This window comes from Scleropages formosus, chromosome 8, assembly GCF_900964775.1.
Source record: "Scleropages formosus chromosome 8, fSclFor1.1, whole genome shotgun sequence".
NCBI lineage: Eukaryota > Metazoa > Chordata > Actinopteri > Osteoglossiformes > Osteoglossidae > Scleropages > Scleropages formosus.
Window position 1 is genome coordinate 6,575,514 of NC_041813.1, and position 24,200 is coordinate 6,599,713.

General features: G+C 44.1%; 1 protein-coding gene across 3 annotated transcripts; it reads right to left on the reverse strand.

Moving 5' to 3' along the window:
• Nucleotides 1–161: 161 nt before the first annotated feature.
• On the reverse strand, nt 162–19,600 carry LOC108918142 (rap1 GTPase-GDP dissociation stimulator 1). Of its 3 annotated transcripts, none has more exons than XM_018725178.2 (15): nt 19,469–19,600; nt 18,388–18,448; nt 14,526–14,630; nt 12,326–12,448; nt 11,098–11,223; nt 10,623–10,751; nt 9,388–9,513; nt 7,582–7,725; nt 7,001–7,132; nt 6,229–6,363; nt 6,024–6,149; nt 4,076–4,215; nt 2,624–2,750; nt 2,112–2,240; nt 162–1,576 (listed from the first exon to the last, which is right to left on the reverse strand). In XM_018725178.2, exons 1-15 carry the CDS (start codon nt 19,580–19,582, stop codon nt 1,449–1,451), a joined length of 1,845 nt encoding a protein of 614 aa, XP_018580694.1. In that variant the 5' UTR covers nt 19,583–19,600; the 3' UTR covers nt 162–1,448. The 3 variants fall into 3 exon arrangements, with proteins under 3 accessions (XP_018580694.1, XP_018580696.1, XP_018580695.1); XM_018725179.2 differs by having other exon boundaries at nt 1,507–1,576; nt 2,092–2,240; XM_018725180.2 differs by lacking the exon at nt 6,024–6,149.
• Nucleotides 19,601–24,200: the final 4,600 nt, after the last annotated feature.

The window sequence follows — 24,200 nt, forward strand, 5'->3', positions numbered from 1 at the left end:
GGATTTCCCTGAATAAACCACGAATTCCGCTCTGCACTTGGGTCCGCCGCTTCCTTCCGGAACCAACCATGACACTGCAGTAGCAATCAAAGTTAAAATCTGTAAATAGTAATGTAGTCAGATCCATGAAAGTACAAGGAAGGCATTCCAAATGGATGAGAGATTTTTTCTTTTTATTAGTAACATAAAATAGACTATTTGAAAAATGAAATCAGCGATCCCATTTGCATTCTTGGCGTAACCATCAAGGAGAGACAATATTACACACTGTACCTCTGACTTTGAATGTAAGTTTTTTTTTTTTTATAATACAAATGTCAAAATGAATAAACTGGCTATAAAAGCTTCACATCCTGTGACTTCTAATTGTTGATAATAGATCCTTGGATGGTGAATTTTTTTTTTGCTATAGTTCCCAGATGCAGAACATGTTGATCTCTCTTTCCCCACATCTTTTCTATAAGGAAACTCACTCTGATTACCGAATGGCGCAAATGCAGGTCTTAGATCAGAAAGTATCCAGAAATTCATATTGTCTGAAGAGCTTTCTGTAGACAGTGACTGAAATCTTTGGAAAGTTTGCATAACTTTAAGAACTGTCATAAATTTTTGTACATTGCTAAGCAACAGCAAAAGTTTTTGAGTTACTGCTGAATTATGTTGAATGTGGATTGTTATTCAGTTTAACATTGTTTTAAAAAATGATATTTTCTCATTTGAAAAATTGCATCATTATACATGAGAAATGTGGAATTAAATTTAACTGAAAGGGTTCTCCTCAGCAGGAATAATGTCACATACAAAGGAAATGTGTTGACTCTACTGTAACGTGTGTTGTTCACAAACAGGAAAGTAATGTACGCAACATACCGTGGTGAAACTTACTGATTTTGATTTGCAGCCAACAGAATTGCCACCAGTGTGTGTCTTTACTGACTGCTAATCTTTTGATATGTACATCTTTATTCTAACTCGATTTCGGTGCCCTACAAATGAGAACAACTGAAAAATGAAGTGTGAATAATGAGTAAAAGGTTTCCACTCAGCTTGTGCTTATTACTGAAGCCAAGTCTGCTCAGTTAATGGGGGGGGGGTTTGGGTTGATGGGCTTCACTCAGGATCAGATAGCAATGAAAGGAGCCCTGCTATTTTTTCATCGCGTCTCAGAACTTCCTCAGCATAGGCCTTTCTTTAGAAGGATGTCATTTAACCCATATTCCTCTGAGAGCATTTGGTCCCATTCAGTACCCTTTACGGTGTTGACCCGTCATGTTATATTAGGTCAGTGGCAGAAGAAATGGCGAAAGGCAAATTGGGAGCAGTCAGGATGGAGGTAATAATATGGTGCTGGATGCTCACTGATTGATTTACAGCAGTAGGATGTTGCTGTGAGGGCAGGGAGCGATCAGGCTGACAGCAGTAGGGTGGTGCTGTGCAGGTGGGGCTGTCTAACTGGCCTCAGAGAGGACAGCCAGTACTGAGTCTGCCTGCGTCGCCAGCTTGGTGCTGGTGTGACTGGAGAGCTTGCTTAGGCTCTCCTTCATGTTCAGAGACTCCATCTCTTCCTTCAGTAACCCTAAGCAGCAGAGGGAAGGAGAGGGAGAGATAATAAACTTAACACAGCAAAACAGTGTTAGTATAAATCTAAAATAATGGCTATCAGTTGTTTAGAAAATGCTAATTGTTTCTTAAAGAGATCACTGAAAGCTATGCCAATCTTCTGTCACTTTCAATGTTCAAAGATGCGCCCATTAGATCTTCCTCCACCTCCAACGTTCCAACTCCTCTCATAACACCTTGGACTCTTTAGCCTCAACACTGCTGTGTTTCTTACGGGCTTCCACCTAACATGTCCTTCTCATTGTGTTGGTGCTTCCAGTTTAACGTTTGAATTTGTTTTTGTCTGTTACTATCTTTGTTCAGGGACTGATCTTGGGTTATCTTCAGTATGATGTTTCATTTTAGATGATCATCATATGATCGATACAATGGGATAGCGTACAATTTTTTTTTATGGGTACTAAAAAAAATGTATTGGTAAGAACGAATTACTGAAGCTAAGCAACAGCAGTGCTTCCCCAACCCCTTTACCTCCTGGGCTTAGTACTGACTTGAGTTGGCCAAGCTGCAAATGAGGCCAATGGTGCTGAACTTGACTTCCACAGCCCCCACGGGGTCATCCAGCATCTTCTGAAGAGTGGGCACAAGGCCAGCCTCCCTAAATGGCTCCTCCATGGCCTCTGCAGTGACGAACACACACATGCCTCTGAGTACGTCCAACGTAGTGTATACAGTCATACAGTGTTTGGACTGAAACTCCAGAGCAGCAGGTAACACAGTAGTACAAGACACAGACTTGTAATCAAAGGTTGTCATCTAAAGTACCAGGAGAGGATCTAATGTATTTCTTTCAATCAATGTACTTAACCTAAATGTTTCCAGCAATATATCTAATATTCTTTTCAAATGTCCTTTGGGTTTGCAAAGGTAAACAGACATTGAATTTGAGATTCATCTTCTTCTGAATCTAACATAGACAAGCCCTTCATGTAAATTCTTTCTTTGTCCCTGTCAAAATAAAGACATTCGTGTTTGTCTGTTGTTAAACATATTTAGGCCTCACCAATATCAATCGCTGAGGCAATTGCCAAAGCGACCAGAGCTTCATTTTGCATGATGACGTGTTCGCTTGTTGCCATGGAGATGAGATGTGGTACTCCGTCTGCTTTGGTAACAGCAGAGATCACTTCCTGTCGGGATGTCATTGGGGAGAAAATAATTGTGACCTGGACAACTATACCAGCCATCTTCCTATTACATGACCGTTTTCAGTGAAGCAAAAAATCAACTAAAAGCCACTTTAAGAACTGCTTCCGTAATCAAAATCATATTCACGAAAAAACCTGTGATCCAGTTTTTAGAAAAGTAATTTGAAATCACTGGAGCTTATTTTTTTATTGATGCCTGTCATTTTATTTCTGCCACCGATTCCTTAATGGAACTGTGGAATTATGAGCACTGCTACTGTTTACATGACAGATGCTACTTTGCCAAATAATTTATGATGAAAGAGATCACTGCAAATGCCTGACATTACTGCAGGCAGCCAATTTCATGTATGTTTCCACACAAGGACCTTTGACATCAGCTGTGAACTTCACTGTAGGAATTAATAAAGTACCTATCCCATTCAATCAGAAGATTCGGCACCTATGATTGCCATCTCCTTTGCACTACAACTATCTGTTAAATTAGCCTTTTGGCTTATGTTGCATTTGGCATTTTTATCTTTTTAACCCCAAATCCCACTTCACCCAAATTCACAAACTTCAAGTGAACTTGGGCACACTTCTTGGTGTATAGTCAGGTGCAGAGTTTGCATTCACAGTGGATGAAACAAAAAAAAAATTGAATGAATTTGGTGCAGAATATCCTGCAAGTGTTAAAACAGCCTGAGAATTTCTTGGACTGGTTCTAAAGAGTGCGAGAGTGTTGTGCACTGGTCATTTTGTTTTTGTGCGTATGTCTGTGTTTGTAGATTGAGAGCCATCAAGGCTTGGTCATCAGTTGTTTGCATGTGTTATAATGCATTTTAATTGGCAAATAAATAATTTTAAAACAATGGTCCGCACTGAAAATGTGCAGCTCTATATATGTATGTGTCACGCCCACACCGGCACCGCAACCAACAGCACCTGACGCCGATCAAGGACCTGACAATCAGAGGACTCGGCTTTAAAAGACCCTCCTCAGCCCCTTTGCACTCGCGGAATCTCTTGGAGACAACCGTCCCCTTTGCGCTCGTATCCTGTTCATCCCCGGTTCCTGTTCTTCGTTCCCTGGCTTCTGACCATTCGCCTCATCCCCTGACTTCGTCCACGGATCTCAGCTCCCACTCTGACAGCCGATCGACCGACTCTTCGCCTGTCCCCGACGACAAGAACTTGCCTGATTCCTCAGTTCTAGATAAATGATCCTGCACTTGGGTCCAGCCTTCCCCACGTCCTCTACTCCAGGTGACAGTACGTGTGTACGTTTGTGAGTTAGGGTATTTTCTTATGTGAACGGGGCTCACTGATGCGCGACTGTGTCTGATGAGCGCTGCCAGCAGGCGGTTAGCCTCCCCTCTGACTCCGGCATGGTCCCGGGCCTCACACCACTCCATGACTCGGGCAAGCAAGACCTCATCCTTGCCCAGGACTGTCGCTGCTTCCTCTAAAATACAGAAAATGAGACCAAAAAAGAAGGAGAGCATTGAAGAGGATACTGTGAGACAGTACTTTCAGCTCTAAGGGTGTTGTTTATTGGTGCCTTTCTTTTTTAATGGCAAAGTGAAATTCGCAAGGGAAAGAGTCTACTGCAGATGAATAAATAAAGAGGAGGACACAAGATGCCAAAGGTGACACAGAGAGCCAGTTCTGCCAGAAGAGGTGTTTGGCTCAGTAATGTCCTATGTGTATTAAACACCTAGTGATTTGGCTTGACACAGAGATGGGAGTCCTCGGGGCTGTAATTTGCATTCTATTGTGTGTCTTTCCAGTATTCGCAGCCCAGCAGCCACCATAATGACACAGTGAGAAGTTCCACATGAAATTAACACATCACAGCATCTGAGTTCACAAGCTAGCACAGTGCAAGTAAAAGCCCAATCGTTGTACAATCTCATTACGTACAGTACTGTGCAAAAGTCAGTTAGATTTTTCACAAAAATATTTGTATTAGGCAGTTATTTAATGTGTTCTGGATTAGTGTCAATGGGAAAGAGCATATTTTAGATTTCCAAGCATTCCTTTTGCAAAAAGTTACAGTTTTACATTAAGGGTTTTGTATGTCGTTAAAGAAAGCACGCGCACACACACACACACACACACACACACACACACACACACACACACACACACACACACACACACACACTGTCTGAGACCGTTTGTCCTGAGTAGAGTCGCAGCGAACCGGAGCCTAACCCGGCAACATATTTTGCAAGTCTGGAGGGGGAGGGGACACACCCAGGATGAAATGCCAGTCCATTGCAATGCACCCCCAGCAGGACTCGAACCCCAGACCCATCAGAGAGCAGGACCCGGCCAAGCCCGCTGCAACCCCGCTCAGGACAAGCAGTTGTTGACGATGGATTGTTACTAAGCTTTGTAGGAAGTTTATTAAGTAAGAGCATTATTTTTGGAAGCATTCTCACTTTGCAGCTTTTTTCCCCCAACCGTCTAAAACTTTTGCACAGTACTGTATGTTTTTCGGATTTTGCACGAGTACTTGTGCAACGCTGCCAAAATGCTGAATTTAGCACCGGTCATTTCTACAGCTTTAGAAACATTACATTTTTCTACATTGTTCTACGGTGTAAAGGAGTCTATGCATCAATGTTCGTATTTAAGTTCTTCTCTGCTAAAGGTTGGTGTCCTTGTCTGGGTGTTGCGAACCCGTGGGCCGTGCAGCCATGGCAATTATGTGTGGTTGAACTTGACGGACAGTGCCTTCCTGCCAGTGCCCAACCAGAGTAAAGATGACCAGCTGTTAACAAATTAGGACCCATCAACAAGGACAATTAAGCACCTGGTCAGAGAGACTTTGAGGAGAACATACAGAGAGAGTCTGAGAGCTTCCCTGCACCAGGATTTCGTGCAGTGTTGACCATTTTTCTATTGTTTTGCCCGGTTTTGTGCCTAATTTCGTTGTCAGTGCATTTCTATTATAAGTGAAATGGCCTAGGACCCTGCTTAATTTTGGTTTAAAATTATTTGTACATAAAATTATTTTTGTGTGAAAACCTGCTGTCCTTGGGCTTCTGTCCCACTCGTGGCTGCCTCCACCCCACAACTGGCCACACGGTGCTAAGATTTTTGAAACTGAGAAGAATATTATGAAATCTATGTGATCGCATAGAGCAAATTTAAACTGTATTTGAATTATGGGTGCAGTTATGAGATATGATGTATTTCATGTGTAAAGAGACATTTTTCCAGAAATTTATTAGACAGAAAGACCGCCCAGCCCCTTCCTCTCACCCTGGCCATCCACCATCATGCGGAGTGTGCCCAGTAGTTTGAACTGCACTGGGGGCATGTCAGATCGCAGCAGGGACCGGATCCGGTCAGCCACCCCATCCTCCAGCATTCGTACCTTGTTTGTAGCTGGAAGGGCACATATACAGAAACATACATAGTGTTTTCGCTGCGTGAGACCAGGAACAGGTGGGAAACAGTTTTGTACCTGGAATGGCGAGGTTCCGGAGTGCGCTTAGTGCAGCATGCTGGACAGATACATCTCCTTCATCCACGTGAAGCTCCAAAAGGTCCAGGATGTGAGGGACCACACTCAGCTCAAGCATCTTGACACAGTTGTTGTCTAAGAAGACAGGAAGATACACAGATCTGACACAGCAGCAGAGTAAAGCTGTCTGTTCTACATTCAACACGGATGCCTGAGTAAGAGAAGAAGGGCTCATCTTGAACCAATCCTGTTCACACATATTTGTGAATGAGCAGGATTACAATAACACACAATGTGAGCTGCCTGGCATTCTTGAAAGCAGACACTTCAAGCAGGGCACAGGTGAGCCTCCGAAAATAACCGTGCAGAGGGTCTGCCTGTGTCTGTTCGTCTTGCTGTGATTTCCAGCGTATGTGCTCGGGTACATTCGAGTTTTAGTACTGTCAAGGTGACATGGTACATTTCTAGTTTAGCTAAAATGCCTTTGTCAGTGCCTGCCTGCCCCTGGAGTATGACAGCTGCGCTGGAAATTGGATCATTTTAGTTCAGTTGCAATCTGACAGCGTGTCATCGCTCATGGGCATGATGACATCGCTTTTGTCTGCCTGCCTGACTGCTTCCAGCTTTAAATTTTGTTTCTAACCCTTTCAATTCTTATTCATACTGCAGAGCAGTTAGCTTTGCTAGACCAGTGCGACACCCCTGCTGACCAGGGGGCTACAGCCCACATATGTGAATCTAGGGTTGTACAGGCCATTTCTGGTGCCTTCACCATTCCTGGCAAAGTTGGCAATGGCAAGCGCCCCTGCTAGCTGCAGCTGTGTGTTGGAGGACTGCAGCCAGGACAGGATGTCCTTGTACACAGCACCAGTGCCGTCACCAAAACACTTCTGCATGGATTCATCTGTAATATGAGAAAAGATGGGGAATTAATACCATAAGCTATTAGATCCAAAGAGGGTCAATATGTAACTGAAACAAGACAGAGGACTCTGCCATGCAAAAATGAGACTGGTGTCAATAAACCAAGCTAAGCTGTTACATTTCTGGGGGGGAATTTCTAAGAAGAGATGGAAAATCATCTTTATAATGGCGTGAATCATTTTCACACATTCGATGTGTCTGACAGCTGCTTTGCTCATCGTTTGCGTTACAGTTATCCACATCCAAGTTTAAGAGGGTCTCTGTACAGAGTGCCGCTTAGGATTATCTATAAAAAGAGGCACGGCAATGGAGGAGCAAAACTTCTACGTCGTGTCACTTGCACAAAATAGAAGGACAAAACTGCTGATGTGAAGCAGATGGAGATATGAATATCCAGTGTTCTGAAGTCTTTGTGCTGAGGCAACTCACCCCCCAGAAGGAGGGACACAATGAGGTTGGAGGCGATCTTGATGCTGCAAAGGTCATGGTTGTCAGAACCTCCTTGAAGACTTCTGATCATTTCCAACAGGGCCTGGGGTACCCCTGACTCAACAAACTGCAGTTTCAGCACATCTGAAAGTACATTAGTTCATAAGGAGCATTAGCTCATGAAAACTTTGAATACTTCATAAACACAAAGCTAATTTATCAAAACTCGTAGGCTTCTGCGGCTGGTGTCAACTGACCGGGGTTTAAAGTCTTCTGGATGAGACCGCGTGGTGTAGGAAACTGGTTCCGACGTTTCGCTTCCCCTGTTGGAAGCATCTTCATGATGTGGAAGCTCCCTGAAGATGCTTCCAACAGGGGAAGTGAAACGTCGGAACCAGTTTCCTACACGACACGGTCTCATCCAGAAGACTTAAAACCCCAGTCACAAAGCTAATTGTTTTACACATCTGGCGTTTGCAGTCATCCATATCTGACAGCCTAGGCTGATCTTACAAAAGCTTGAAAATGCATTACTCTCCGTGTCAAAAGGATTAAAATATTATTTGATGTTAATATATTATGGCAGCATTATGGTGGCACGGTCACAGAGCACACAGTACTGGCGACTCACAGCTCCAGAGCTGGACCTGGGTTCAAATCTAGTTCAGTCTGTGTGGCGTTTCCTGGGGTTTTGTGAAGATTGCATGTTTTCAGGGGTTTGGTCCAGGTGCTCCAGTTTCCTCTCACAGTTCGAAGATGTATTTCAGGTGAATTGGTGAATCTATATTGCCCTTAGTGTGTCAGTTTGTAGGGGGGCACGATGGTGCAGTGGGCTTGACTGGGTCCTGCTCTCTGGCGGGTCTGGGGTTTGAGTCCCGCTTGGGGTGCCTTGTGACAGACTGGTGTCCCATCCTGGTGTGTCCCCTCACTCCAACCTTGTGCCCTGTGTTTCCGGATTAGATTCCGGTTTGTCGGGACAAGTGGTTACAGACAGTGTGTTTGTCAATTTGTTAGGGAATGAGTGGGTGATTGGCTTGTGTACCTGGACCCTGCATCAGGCAAGTCCATCTATCCATCCAATTTCTTTAACCGTTTGTCCTGAGTAGGGTCAGGGTGAACCAAAGCCTATCCTCAGAAGTATTAGGCACAAGGGAGGGGGTACAGCCTGGACAGGACGCCAGCGCACTGGACCAGTCATTATTGATAATGAATGAATAAATGAATTATATTTACATTTATTTATTTTGCAGACTCTTTTCTCCAAAGCAACTTCCAATGAACTCTATGTAGTGTTATGAGCCCACACACCTTATTCACCAAGGTGACTTACACTGCTAGATACACTACTTACAATGGTTCACTCATCCATACATCAGTGGAACACACTGTCTCTGTCACTCATACACTATGGAGGAACCTGAACAGCATGTCTTTGGAGTGTGGGAGGAAACCAGAGCACCTAGAGGAAACCTACACGGACACAGGGAGAACATGCAAACTCCACACAGACTAAGTGGGGATCAAACCCACGTTCTATTGCACCACCCAGGCACTGTGAGACAGCAGCACTACTTGCTGTGCCACCGTGCAATATCAATATATTACACTCTCCATTTTGGCAACTATATTTTCTTTTCAGGCTCTCACCAGTCTGGAGTCTATCCCGGAAGCAGTAAGCAAAAGGCACTGCTATCCACCGTGACACCATGCCACCGATCAATATATTAACCAGTTTAAGATAGGACACATGTTACTAATCCATTCTACCCTTTCACAATTTCCTCCCAAACCCTGCACCCCCCTCACCACTCTCCCCCAGTGATCCCAGCACCTCCAGGATTACATGACGGCGCTCTGCATCTTGGGCTCGTCCCAGCTGGGTGGCCAGGACTTCGGCCACACCCACTTCTGTGAGGGCTTCACGTGCAGAGTCTGAAACCCAGTAGAGTTCATATTCTCAACATAGACAGGCCTCCACCAGCTGACCTTCACATCATCATTTTTGTGATACGTGATATACTTCCAACACATATTTCTCTAAAATCTGTTTACATTCATTGCTGCTGCTCATCTACATCACAAAACCAGTGGCTGAGGTTGAGGATACATGGGTGGGACTAATGCCATGTCACCATTCTCCATCTCTGCAAAAAAATAATGTTCTCAGCTAAGGAAGTATGTCTGAACCATCTCTAGAGAGTGACTCCCTTCCTCAATGATCTTTAAATAAGCTGTGTCTCTCCCTCTTTGATCACAATCATTTATGCCTACACACAATTTTTTTATCATCTTGTCAATTCAGTCTTTTCTGCAGATGTGTGCATGATCCACTTATGCTTTAATTTCATGGGGCACTGCTGGAGCCAAAATGCATAATGAAAAATCTAACAATGTTGTTTTCCATGACCGGTGGAGTTTGCTTCATTCATACTTTTATATGTTGACACTTAAAATGCTTAATGTGTCTATTTTCACACACTCAAACAGTCATTCTTCTTTATATGCCCTGAAGAGGATGTTTTCCTTCATTATTGGTGAAACCGCTGGTGTCTCATATGCAGCAGCAAGCTCTCTGCCACCTACATGGTAGCATTATTCAGGTGTTGTTTGCATATTAATACACATTAAGGCTGTGTAACTCCGGTCCATCCTGGATGACAGCCACAGAGTGAACCCATCTACCAGTGGAAGATAATTGGTCTGAAATTTTCTTGCTAGATAAAAGTCTAAGACCATTTTACATGAAGTAGCAACCCACAGTGAATGTAAAATCTAATAAAGATTTTTGTTCTTTGACAATAAAGAACAATAGCAGGTGTCTGGTGTAGCAAATCTGAGGAGAGCTGAGAATTCACCAATTAATATTTTTTCTGCAGAGGTCTAAACCATTGCAGTATGTTACATGCATATGTGATTTGTGCAAGTTACTGTCAACTGCACACAGTATTTGAGTGGCTTCCTAGTTTATATCAATCACTTAACCAAAGCTTAGCTTCAGTATTGTTTTTGAAGAAAGTTCTCTTCTTCCCTCATTTCCTCACCGATGTCAGCAAGGTTACACAGAGCCAGCAGGCAGACGTTGACTAACGGGTCGTTCTCAGGGTACTCCTGCATGATGGCTACCAGGCGGGGAATGACTCCACTTTGAACCAATTGATCCTGCTGGACCACTAGATGAGGGAGAAGGAAAGTGAGAGGAGAGAAGGAAGTCAGAAACCCCAAAGTCTCGAGTTTAGGCAATAGATTACTCAGCTTTCAGCCCCATGCATAATGTACGCACAGACCATAACCATCTTCAGACCACATTATCAAGGTTCACATACAGATAACACTCTTACTCTTCAGCAGTGACCTCTGAAGAAATTCTCAGAATGCCTGCATACTTATGTGCCAAATACTTAAAGTCCTGCCTCTGCTACCTAAGGACATCAGCACATAAATTTGCCAAGTATATTCATGCAGCTTGTTGGCCTTCTCTGCACCCACAATCTGTGTGCGAGGATGGGGGATACTCACTGTTGTCAAAGCAGATCCTGCCAATTGCACGGCCCGTGTGCAGCAGTAGGTCCTGGTCGGAGCTCTTCAGCAGCGGTAACAGGGCAGTCACAAGGCCAGCCTCAATGCAGCGCTCCCGCACTGCAGCTGGAGAATATCACACCCTATTGACTTAGATGTGACCATCAGGTAAGGGTTCCAGTAACACCTAACGCCCATAACTTCCTCCATTGCATAATAAATCAAAAAGCGTAAGTGAGCTATGGAAACAATGTCGTAAACAGAAATTAACTCAAAGAGGTGGCTTGCCACAAAAATGTATATCAAGATATGGAACTGATAAATAATAAACTTATATTTTGTTCAGAAAAAAAGTTCTGCAAATCTTGTAGCATCTTTCAAACTTCACGAATGTAAAAAAGACACACTGTCCGAAACCGCTTATCCCACGGGGGGTCGCGGCAACACAGGGTGCAGGGGACACACCCAGGACGGGATGCCAGTCCATCACAAGGCACCCCAAGCAGGACTCGCACCCCAAACCCACCAGAGAGCAGGACCTGGCCAAGCCCGCCGTTCCACCACAACCCCCTACCCCCCATGAATGTAAACACAAATATGAAATATTGTCAACATATAATAAAATTACGTTCTCAAAACATAATAATGTAATCACGCTCACGATAATGAAAAAGAAAAACGTAAACACATTTGTATTGTTATTCCCTTGCAAAATGAAAAAAAAAACATGGTGTCTATAATTCTAAGGAATGAGTGAATATAATTAATACTTATGCTATTGTTCTTTGACTTTGTGCGTATGATCTTTCCCGTAAAGGGCTATTGAAGCGACAAAAGATCAAGGACAATAAAATCATTGCTCAAAGATGTTTTGACCTTCACTGTTTAACATTAACGCAAGGCAGAAGGGTTTAACAAATGTTTCTGTTAGCCTAATTAACATCAGTAATACGTATGAACAATTCCGACTTTCTGAAGACTAAATTGTGCACTCTAATCTCTCCTGGGTAAATGACCTTAATTGGCTCAGTTTAGATGTCAAGTTCATTTCCGTCCTTCTCTCTCAACCACGTCCAACTGTGTTCGCCTTGACTTTGATGGAAATACAGATCACAAAGTTGGAAGTTGTTGGAACTGGGAAGAACCGAAAAATTCTTATAAAGACACGTATTAAGTTCCACACAGGATGTTGCCGTAATGCCACGTCCTCCGTCAGACATCCTCGTACCTTCCCTGGCCATTTCTGCCACCACCAGGGCCACCTGTGGAGTGAGAGGACTCTTTTTCCTCAGGGTTTGGGCGAGTGTGGGCAGGATCCCACTGGCAGCTATTTCCTCCGCTGCACCTTTCTCTGGAGAAGGAAATAGTATAGAGTTTCAACATCTCATTTCAGTTCCTACTCTATGTCAGTATAATGTATGGGATGTTAACCTCCAACCATCCATCCATCCATTCATCCACCTTCTTGTCCACTTGTCCTTCTAGAGGGTGGGCAGAGAAGCCCAGATGTCCCCGTCCCTCACTACAGGTAGGAACAGGTAGGTATGTTAACCTTTTAGGTGCCAAACAAAACTGCAAAGTGCTTTTTTTGTACTGACAGTCCTGTGTACCCACACAGGTGCACAGCACCAAATACCTGAAAATGCAAATGAAGCAGCTGTTGTTGTTGCTACAGTGGAGCTGAAATCAAGGGGTCAGAGAAACGGCGGTCCGTCGCCCTGCGGCGTACTGCGCCTGCCTGCTGATGAGGTTTTTCGGTTGATCACACATCTTTTTTATCTGCAGGCTGCAAACAGCACTGCCACGTTGCCCTCCCATCCACCTCTCTGAACCTCTCAGCAGGGAGCCCATCTTCCACCATTCTGGGCATCGTGACAGAATTTATATGTTCAAAAACAAATGGAAGCCCTGGTGAACTTTCAGAGCAGCATGGCTAGTAAGGAGACAGCCGTGGCAACCGTCTCAACATGGGAACAAGGAAACACTGTCATTACTAGAAGTTTCCTCCAAAAAAAGGCAGAGGAGGCAGGCTGAGTTGCCATGGCAACGACCCCCTTCGTTTTGAAGTAAGAGTTTCTGAGTGGCTTGGGCAGCTTAAGACGATCTGAAATTTATCCACAGCACCCATTGGTAGACCAATTAACACACACAATGAAATGAAACACATTAGCAGCAGACTTGTACTTTTAATACTTAAGGGCATCCCAGAAATGTTGCTGTTTTTATTATTCGAATCCTGAGAATGTGACTTAACTGATATTTTTAACAATTTCAGCTATTTATTTCATGGACACATTTTTTGGCAACACTGGAAACACTGGCAATGAGTCAGACTAGATGTTTAATGTGAAACTTAGAGCATAAATCATCCGTGCTGTTTATAAGATAGAGTTCATTATAATGCACAGGACATTTGTATGTCACAGTTTGCAATCGAAGATCATTTTAATTATATTAATAATGTTTCACTGGCGTTTCATCTATCTGTGTTTTATTGATATTTATCCTACCCCTGTATAGTACTTCATCAATTTGCATTATCATAACACAGACAGACAAATTTTTCACATGATCTTTAATTTGCTCATTTTGGAGAAGCAATGACGTTTCGCCGAGAATCTGAGCAGCAGCTTTTAAAGAAATAACAGGAAACGTACAAATTCAGCGAACAAATACAGCTCGCGCAGTGTTCCTGCACACTTTGCTCGAACAGCAATGACCCGAAAATCTCACACAGGCTTCACAAACTATTCATCTGCGCCACAAAAACAGCCCACATTTGACTGCAGTACGTGCGTCTGTATCTCCGCACGCCTAAATGTGACTGTGTGCTCTTGCTCTGTCTGCACAGCCAGCAAAGCTAATCTGACCTGTCACTTACAGTGTATGTTCAAGATGGACAAGTAATCCGATTACCATTTCAGTGCTCCCAATCTATAGACAGAGCAGCGTGGCATGCTGTTTCCTCCTTGTATTTCCCTACCCGTAAGCAGCCAGTGCAGGATATCGAACGGTTGGACAGCGGAGACATTGCAAAGTCCTCCTCAGTGGATTCCTATATGTTGCACCATATTGTTTAATGAATGTGTTTCTGAATTATTCATAGAACCGCTTGAGAGAGTCTTTCTTGCCTGTCGATATTGTGATTGATGTGATTTTTTTTTATATGTTCCACTTACAGCTCCATCCAAACAGCTTCATCCAATCATATTATAATCCCATCCAGAAGTGTAGCAAATACTCATGTCTTTCTACTGATTAATGTTGTTGCGCTTCTCCATACAAACCTTTTCTTCCATGCATACGGACACAAACAGTTAAAATGACTCTGGCACTTCGAATTGGTGGAAAGAAGCAACGCGTACACCGCCTGGCACATTTCCCGGAGAGGAGCTTGCACGGCCTGCAACCTCTCTCAGAGGACTCACTCTTTTCCTGAAGGACTGTTAGCAAAGTGTCCAAGTGGGGCTTCAGCTCTTCATCTATGAGTTCAGTGCTTACAGAGATGGCCTTGAGGGCATCGCTCAGAGAGTCTGCAACAGAGAAACGAGATGGAGACGTGTACATTCCCATGTGTACACCCACCACAACAAACAGTACATACCAAACAGCTATGCAAATTCTCCATTCCCATCAAGACCCTCTCTAGAACAACGAATGACTCTTTAGTCTTGAAACCCTTGTCGCTTCAAAGGAACGTGTGTCATGATGGTAGAACTCGCTTCAGGGCTTAAATAACATAAACAAGCTTAGCAGAAGCCCTCGAGATCTTGCTCCCTATTAATGTGAAAGTTTGCAAAGTTTTAAGACTGGAAATTCAGCTCCGGGCCAAAGGTTGATCAACCACGTTAACATTGCCTCTTGCAGCTCAAAATGTTTTATGAGAGCTGTAGATGAAATAAAAATACACCTCTTTGGTTAAACTCATTAGGCCCACGTGTTCTCTTAAGCAGGACGGGCTGGCAGGGATCAATCACGGCGTCACTGGTTACACCGATACGATGCTAGGATTGAGCGCGGAGAATGACAAGGCAGTAGGCAGCGCGTGAAAATTGTTTCACACTTGGCTTCCTGTCCACCCTCCTGTTCCAAATACATCAGCGGACTGCCATCTGCGAAACCGTCAGAGAGATCAAAACTGTGAAGTTCAACAGCATTTTGGGTGATGCTCTTTCTCAGCAGACCCGCTTTACAAAAGCCTTGTCTGTGTGTGCATTTGTTCCCACATGGCTGTACATGGGTGTGTAAAAATACGGGCCTACCGCTTGCAGGGAACCCGAAACACGGATGAAAATAGAAGAGAGAAAGTTATCCCTGCATCTCTACGTTTCTCGTGGCTGCCAGGATGACACAGAGCCACTAATATCATTTCTGGTGTCTTTTTCTCACCAGCCTTGTTTCTGAACAGTTCAAGTAAATGGTGACAAAAGTCAGATGGTGCTCCTCTGGGAACATCACTGCACCAACAAAGTTCAGCATATGAGCATTTGAACTTTTTTTCACCGATTGCAGGTTCGATACCTTTCAATAGATATGGACCGAAAATGGGTCCGTTTTTGAGGTTTTGATTTTTTTGCTCATTAACAGATCTAACGGGGCCTCGGCTCCTGAATTCTGCTGCTTTGTTATCCACGGACACCGTCAGGTGTTACGGATATGTAGAAGACGGTGGTTTGCTCGTTATTTTCCATGATAAACATCTCCCAGACGAGAGGCTAATGGCAAAAAATAAACAATCTGGATGACTGCAATTTTAATTAAAGAACCACAGAGTGTACTTTTAGAATTTAATTGGTTCCTGTTCCTGTTGCCTTTCCCAGTATGCAACCACGATAACTAGCGAAGGCTTCTTCAATTGTGAGGATGGTCAATAGCAGATACACTGAGCAGCAATTATAGCAGTGGCACATCTCAGCGCTGACAAGCAGCCACCTGCAGATGCCTTCCAGATCTGCATGAAGCACGTTCAGAGCCACTCGACTTCACGCAGTCTGCTCAGCCACCCTTCCTGCAACAGACACCAGTTGTGTGCTGCTCTGCGTCTCTGAGCCCCAGTCAGGAGATGACAGACGGACTCCAGTAGGTGCTCTGAGATCTAGGAACTGGGAGCAGTTGGCTGAGCTGCTCAGGTACACCTGAGAAGAGAGGTCCTCAAACCGAATTCTTTCAGTGGACAGTTCGAAGCTGAATTCCACAAATGAGTTTGCAAAGCAAATGCACACACTGAAACCGTTTGCCCCGAATGGGGTCGCGGAGAGCCGGAGTCTACCCCCGCAACACAGGGCATAAGGCTGGAGGGGGAGGGGACACACCCAGGACAGGACGCCAGTCCATCGCAAGGCACCCCAAGCAGGACTTGGACCCCAGACTCACCGGAGAGCAGAACCCGGTCAAACCCGCTGTGCCACCGTGCCCCCTAAAATCAATGCACTTGACGACAAATACTGAGGGTACCTTACTTCTAGAAAACATAGTTAAGCTACTGCTGATCAGTCTCAACAATCAAATCAAGGAGCAAATGCACACTCCAGGTTTAAATTGAAAGATTTGCATATTTCTAAATCCAATTTGTTCTCCTCGAATGCAGAGCTGTTAATTCCAGTCTTTAAGGGCAAGAGATTCCCAGAAGCTGTGCTGCTCTCAAAGAGAGATTTCAACTCCAAGAAGAGCAGGTGAAGTGGTTTACTGTGCAAATGGTGGCCATCGGCAATGATGACCTGAAGAGTATTACGGACGCAGTAAACCAGAGTGCATGTAGCTTCGCCCTTTGTTTCATTGCTGAATACCTGGCATCGGCCCTCATGTGGCAGCTGTATAAATCAGTGAACAGATATATAACACAGGTTTTGTTTTGTGTTACTATTTGTATGTGTTTTTCACTCTTTGTACTTTATGTCTGAAACCTCTCTTTCGTCTTATGTGTTCTTGTTTTTCCCAACACGTTTAAGGGATCAGTAATCTCAGTTACACATTACAATGCTTATACAAATATATACAATGCTTTTGTGGATAGGATGGAGAAATTGCAGTAAACTGAAAACCAGCAAATCCCATGACCGCCGAACACCAGACCTTTCCCTCATCCAAAAAACTGACAAAGATCTATTCCTGCCACCCAGTGGAGCCATATAAAATCTTGTCACAATGGAGAAAATACTGTCGTCACTTGTAGTGTACCGATATCTGAACGTTACCAGCAAAAAGGCACTACACTGCACTCTTCGGTACCATCAGCAATCATAAGCAGCAACACTAACAATAGTATTAATATTATTAGCAATGTTAATTATATAAACTTGCAAAATAATGAAAATAAAAATCTGCACATGTGACTAAACTTGATATTGAGAAAGACGTGGTGAAGGGACAACAGAGGAGAAGATGGAAGTGGAGGAGATTGAGCGTTGTAACCTCACTCTAATGCGCTGGTTATTTTCAGACCTACTGAGTGACCTGCTGGGTCTTTTTTGTGACCCACGGACAGGATGTACAGGTCTATCTACAGCTGTCCCTGGATCTGCTGAGACAGCAGTAGTTTACAGAATAATGTACATATTTCATATGTCAAGATTCAGACCATAATGCCTTCTTAGCCCAAGGTAGTGGAATATAGCCAGTGCTGTAAGAGGTGAAAAAAATGTAACTCCTGTCCTACTTCTGCAGCTTCTGCTAATGTTTTCTGTCTTTCTTTGTGAGGTCTTTTTAATCACCAGCTTCATGGATTGCTTCGCTGAAACACCTGTACACCTCATATTGTGCGCCACGTTAATCCCTAGTAAGCACTGTAGAACTAGCCTGTCCAGACCATGTCAGTGTTGGGTGCTTCCCCTGAGACTTCCTTCTATTCCATTCTATTTGTCACGGCTACTTCCTCAGGGAACACTCTGGTTGGATTCATACATGACGTTAAGCTTGGAGGGCTGAATAGAGCAAACCAGGCGGACCCCGACATCAAACACACCGTCTCTGCTCCGTGTTTCTCCGATTCCCTCTCTCGCTATCGGTGGCTCGTCATCACCTTGGTTGTCCAGAGCTTTTGACCCTCATGCTCACCCACCCTGTCCCAACTCCTTCACCGAACCATCAGAGCAGGTTGTCAGCAGACCCCCTACCAGCGACTGAAGCGTTTCATTCTCAGGAGGCAACACAGTGACCTTTAATCGAAAGCAAGCCCAGGCCAGTGGCAATCCCAGCCTCTCTTCGACCATCCCAGCTGTTGTCCCAACATCTCAGGTCCACACACGAGCACAGAATGGAGACGAAGAGTCTGAGAAAGGATATGCCACTCACCCATGGCTATGGCTGGTTGCTCTCCCTTGGATGTGTGTTCCACTGTGCGTGCTGTGTGCGTCTGCGCGACAAGAGTCTCAGTAAATGGAATGAGCAGCCTTCAGGCAAGACATGCTCCAGCTCCCAGATTCAAATCCGCCGTCAACTAAGCAGCCGGCATCTGTTTCACTGCCCTGCCGTTGTGCTTGCCGTCTGCTGAGTCTGCTTGGATCTCTCTCTCGTTTTCCCTCTCTCTCCCTGTCTGTGCCTCTGCCTCTGTTTCTCACTTTCTCTCCCTCCCTCCCTCACTGTAGCTCGCCTCTCTCATCTGCCTGCCCCTCCCTTCCCCCGTGCTCCATCATGCTCCGCACTAATACAGTCTAAATCCCAAATCTCTGCAAAGCTCCTCAGCCAGCAATTAGCCTTTCGAAGGCACACCATGCATGCCATCTCTTATGTTGTATCCATTACAACTACTGACTTGACTCTTGTATACTACTTCACCTGAACATCTCAACTGTCTAACTGTCATGACCCCATAGGGCGAAATCCATGGCATCCACCAGAGGCGTCACACTAGATCCATGTAACTGCACCAACAAACCTGGTTTTATTTGACCACATGACCAATTCTCACCCCTGTAAAGGGACTGAAGACATGTCACTAGTTGGTGATCAGTTCTTTCCCTTGCATTTACCTTGCAATCCTTGTTCCATGTTATTGACCTGTTTCCCAAGATACTTTTTCTATGTGATTTTGTTCCACTCCTGAGCTCCTGTCCTGTCTGCCACAAGTCCTTTGTGATCCAGTCCAGCCCCCAGGTTTCTAACCCAGTCTACATCACTCCTCTGTTTATTAGCTCCATTCACATTCAGTTTCATTACTGTAAGAACACATCATGTGTCTCTTTGTTCCCACTTCTGAAATCACCGAAGTTTACGTTCATGTCCGTGAACCTCATCCGCATTTCAGAGGAAATCGAAAGTTAAGGAGCAGATAATATACAGTAAGTTTTTAACTAAAACTGCCAAAAGCCTCAGCCTCTCTGTAGATTAGCAGGTACGGTATACCAGAAAGCAACGCTTGAAAAACTGTCCTGACCTGAGTTGTGCCTGGAGTGATGGGGGTGTGTTGGAAGGAAGAGGCACTGTATTCCCTAGTAGCAGCTGGCAGGAAAGATTCTCCGTAGCGTTTCCTGGCATGTGGTGGCGGCATGAGCCGGTACGAGCCGGTACGAACCAGTACCTAAAAGCAATCCAGGATAGTTCTCTGTCAAGGGGAAGAGCAGAATTGGTCGCGATGGCCTCTCTCACGATCCTCCTCTCCGCCACTTCCCCCAGGGAGTTCCAGGGTCAGTCCTATGATGAAGGTGGCTTTCCTTTTGAGTTCGTTCAGGCATTTGGTCTCAACGGAACTAAGCCAGCATGGTGGCACAGCTAGTCGTGCCGCTGCCTCACAGCGCCTGGGTAGTGCAAGAGGATGTGGGTTTCATCCCCGCTCAGTCTGTGAGGAGTTTGCATGTTCTCCCCGTACAAGTTTCCTCTGACTGCTCTGGTTTCCTCCCACTGTCCAAAAACATGCTGAGACATGTTGAGTAACCCACTCTAAGTAGTGTATCTAGCTGTTTTTAGTCACCTTGGTGAATAAGGTGCATGGGCTGATAACTCTACATAGAGTTCAGTGGAAGTCACTTTGGAGAAAAGCGTCTGGGAAATAAATAAGTGTAAATGTAACCTAAGTTGGCTTCCCCAGCCGGCCACAGCGAAGAACAATGCACTGTAAACAACGGGGAGGAGGACACGCAAACTCCACATACCCCAAGCTACATGCAAACCCATACCTGCAAAACAGCTCAGAAGTTGTGATATTAACAGCTTTAGTCATATTTTCATGTACACTGCAATTGTCGTGGCTGGTGACTACTGGCTGATTTCTGACTCCGCCTTCTCTTGTCTGATTGGACGAAGAGTCGAATAAAACTCAGAAACGTAGAAAATCATCCGCACACGACTGGAGACAAGGTAAGTTCGCGGTTGCTGTTATTAAGTCTGCTTCATTGTTTGGACTTTTTGTAACGTATGTGTTGGATGTTATGGCACCGAGTAATGGAAAATTTCGGAGTTAGAAGTAAAAGTACGCAAAAGTAAAAGAAAAAGTTTTTTAACTTATTGCTGCTCCTGTAGCTAGCTTGCTAGCTGTCCAGTGGCTAATGTTCGCGTTTACAATTAAATTACATGTCCCATATAGCCTTTTTTTTGTATTCATATTATATGTAAATCTTTTTAAAGTATTGTCTACATTGTCTGAGTATATATTATATATTATGTACGTTGTTGCCAGATTCTGGCCTATGTACTCTGTTACGTCATAGTCTATGATGATAAAATATAAGTACAGTTGTCTGCGGGTACAGAGAGTAATAAAGAATGGTCATTAAAAATCAAGTATTAACCTGTTATTTAGTGTGAAAAGTGGCAAGGCTGGTGGCGTCGTGATTGGAGCGGCTGTCTTTGGCTCCGAAGGCTTGCCGGTTCAACCCCCACCTTAGACCGTAGCGCTCTTGAGCAAGGTGCTATAGCCCTGCAATTGCTCCGGTCCCTTCGCCCAGCTGTGTGACTGGGTAGATAGTTGTGGGCCTGTGACGCACTGGCGTCCCATCCAGGGTGTGCCCCCCCCTTCAGCTTTGCGCCCAGCTTCTCCGGGATAGGCTCCGGCTCACCGCAACCCTGCTCGGGACAGATGGTTCTTGAAGTTGGTTGGAACTTCTTGAAAGTAACTTTTCGCTGGACTTTTAATCTAATTGTGTTTTTCTTTGTTTCTCTTTTTGTTCTTTTACAGATGAGAACTATAACAAAAGAATTGTATGACAAAATCTGTTCAGAATACGACAACAACGGTCCTGTTCAAAGTCCCACTAAATACTGCACCAAAAAGAAAGTGTTTGAAAATCCTGGCAATGGAGAAATTAACAATTGCAGTCCTGCTGGAATAATTCTTACAGCACATGGGTATTCCCATGGGCTTTTTTTTAACAGAAAATTCATTCTAACAACATATCACACATTTAAAAATAAAGTTTCATTCACTGGCCATCATGAAAACAATCAGCAGAGAAATCAGGAAAGAATTTTTGTAGCATTTAAAGTAGTTGAAAGCTTCTTCATTTACACTATTGATTTGACCGAGCCAATATTTTCAGAAAAAATTGACTACTGTTTGTTACGCATTGTTGGGGATATTTCACCAATCAAAGATATGTTCACAGACGATACCATCTGCAAGCCAGAAACGGGCAAGTATGCTTGTGCCTTGGCTTATGCAGATTTCCATTCAATTAAAAAATTTGGGAAAAAGATCTTGATGTCATCTAAAAAAGAAGAACAAGAAAATAATTCTGACCTGGAGGAAATTCGGAGCAAAATGCAAGACAGTGATTTTCTTATACTTGAAGCAGGTAAAAAAGGCTACTCTGGTTGTCCAGTAGTTAACAGAGAATGGAAGCTTTTGGGAATATACAGAGGAGTTTGGAATGGGGCCAATTATGGTTGTTGTGTAAAGATGACAGATATACTTTCAGATATTATGGAAAAAAAAGCTTCACCAATTGGTTTCACCGAATCCACGGATCAGCGTCTAGTGCCAGCCATAATACCAGCACTCCATGTTGATGGAACCTGATGAGTGCACGCCGTGATGAATGAGACCTCCTTGTGGAAGGAACTGGATAATAAACAAATTACAATCTACCCTGAGCTTTTTATATAGCCCGAGTTTTTTAAATAGCCTCCGTTTTATTTTTTCGCTATTTTTCAGAATGTTGAAATTTTATGGAGTTCACATAACTTCACAAACACAAATAAGAAAGTACTACAAGATTCTCCCCTCATATGACGTTTCCGGATCAAACTGACCATGATTCTCTGACTACGAGTGTTGCCTTGTCCCAAGTATCTTTTCAATAACGATCCCGCGACTGGGTCCACACCCGGGCCCCTCACAAGCTCAGCAACCTGTATCAGCACTAGATGCTGCTTTCAAAGTCAGAAGGCAAAAAGCAAATGAAAAAAAAACCACCATACACAAAGGAAGAAAAAAGAATTATAGGGCCTCATCTGACGTAGTTATACTACAACCGCAACCACATCCTCAGGAAGGCAATGTCACAGAAATTGCAGCTCAGCTTGAAGACACCATTATATAAAGAGGTTCTTAAGTAGGTAGAAACTGAATTGGAGAACTCCAGCTTCCCCATGGTTTCGACCTCCGCCTTGCTTCATCAACCACGACATTGGCTCATCCCCCCAGATCCACAGTCACACCTCGTTTCTTTGACCTGTGCAAGACTAAGAAGTTCCTACAAGAGAAAATGGATGCCAACAGCTGCATAGGTTCCAATTAAAGAAGCAAGGTGTTACTATGTGCTGTCTCTGTACTTGTATCGAGTCAATAAAATGTATATACATTCAATCAAGTCCGTTGTTTATTTTCTCTTCAACGGAAGCATCTCAAGGCATGGCTTATCATAAGTCTGAAACTTATTCGGTAAATTCCATCCTATACCAGGATTTACATGTATTCATTTAGCAGAGGCTCTTCTCCGAAACAATGTACATCTCATAGAAAATACGATATGTACATTACATTCGCAGAAAGAGACACTTGGATGCAGATGCATGATTGAAGGAGCACAGTTAGTTTCCTTTCCACTATATGAACCAATGGGCATCACACAAGTAGCTAAAGGTTTACACAAATAATTGACAATTCCTAATCACACACACACACTCTGACTGAAACCGCTTGTCCTGAGCAGGGTCGCAGCAAGCCAGAGCCTAACCCGGCAACACCGGGGGCAAGTCTGAAGGGGGAGGGGACACACTCAGGACAGGACGCCAGACCGTCACGAGGCACCCCAAGCAGGACTCGAACCCTAGACCCACCAGAGAGGAGGCACAGGCCAAACCCACTACGCCACTACACCCCCCACAATTCCTAATCGCATTCCTGAATAAATTTTTCATTTTTCTTTTTAATTAAACATTTGCATTACATGAGTGGCTGTGTGAAAGTTTATCTATTATTTTACACTTATGATATCAAAGTTATAAAGCATGAACATTTACACATTACATGAACTTAAGAGGTCATGGGAGAAGTGACTCCGGAAGAGGTGAGTTTTAAGACCTTTATTAAATGTGGACAGCGATTCAACAGTTCTGAGTGAGAGGAGGAGGTCATTCCACCACATTGGAGCCAGAACTGAAAACCTTTGTGCTCTTGCTTTTGGAGCTTTTGGGCCTGGAACCACCAAGTAGGCGGAGGTGGATGAGCAAAGCAGTCTGGTTGGGGTGTAGCGAGTGATCAGGTCTTGTAAATATCGAGGAGTAGATCCACGGATGCTTTTGTAGGCCATAACCAGTGCCTTGAATCTGATCCGGGCAGCTATGGGAAGCCAATGTAGAGAGACGAGGAGGGAAGAAACATGGTAACGCTTCAGTAGGTCAAACAACTCGTGCAGCAGCATTCTGTATCTGCTGTAGAGGTTTGATGGCAGTAGCTGGAAGGCCAAACAGGTGAGAAAACTTGTATACTTCTGTGTCCTTAAATTATAGGGTTGACACTATCTGTGAGCCAGATCAGATACCCATAGAACCAGTAACTCTAAGAGGATCCAAGGGGGGGCCATTGGTTATGTATCTGGTAACCACTGGTTGGGACCCAAAGGTAGTGTTGTATGTCTTGACAGATAACCGGACTGTTAATACACGCATAGCAAAACAGTTTTCATACCAATACACATACTTTGAAATTTAAATATACTGTATATTATGCA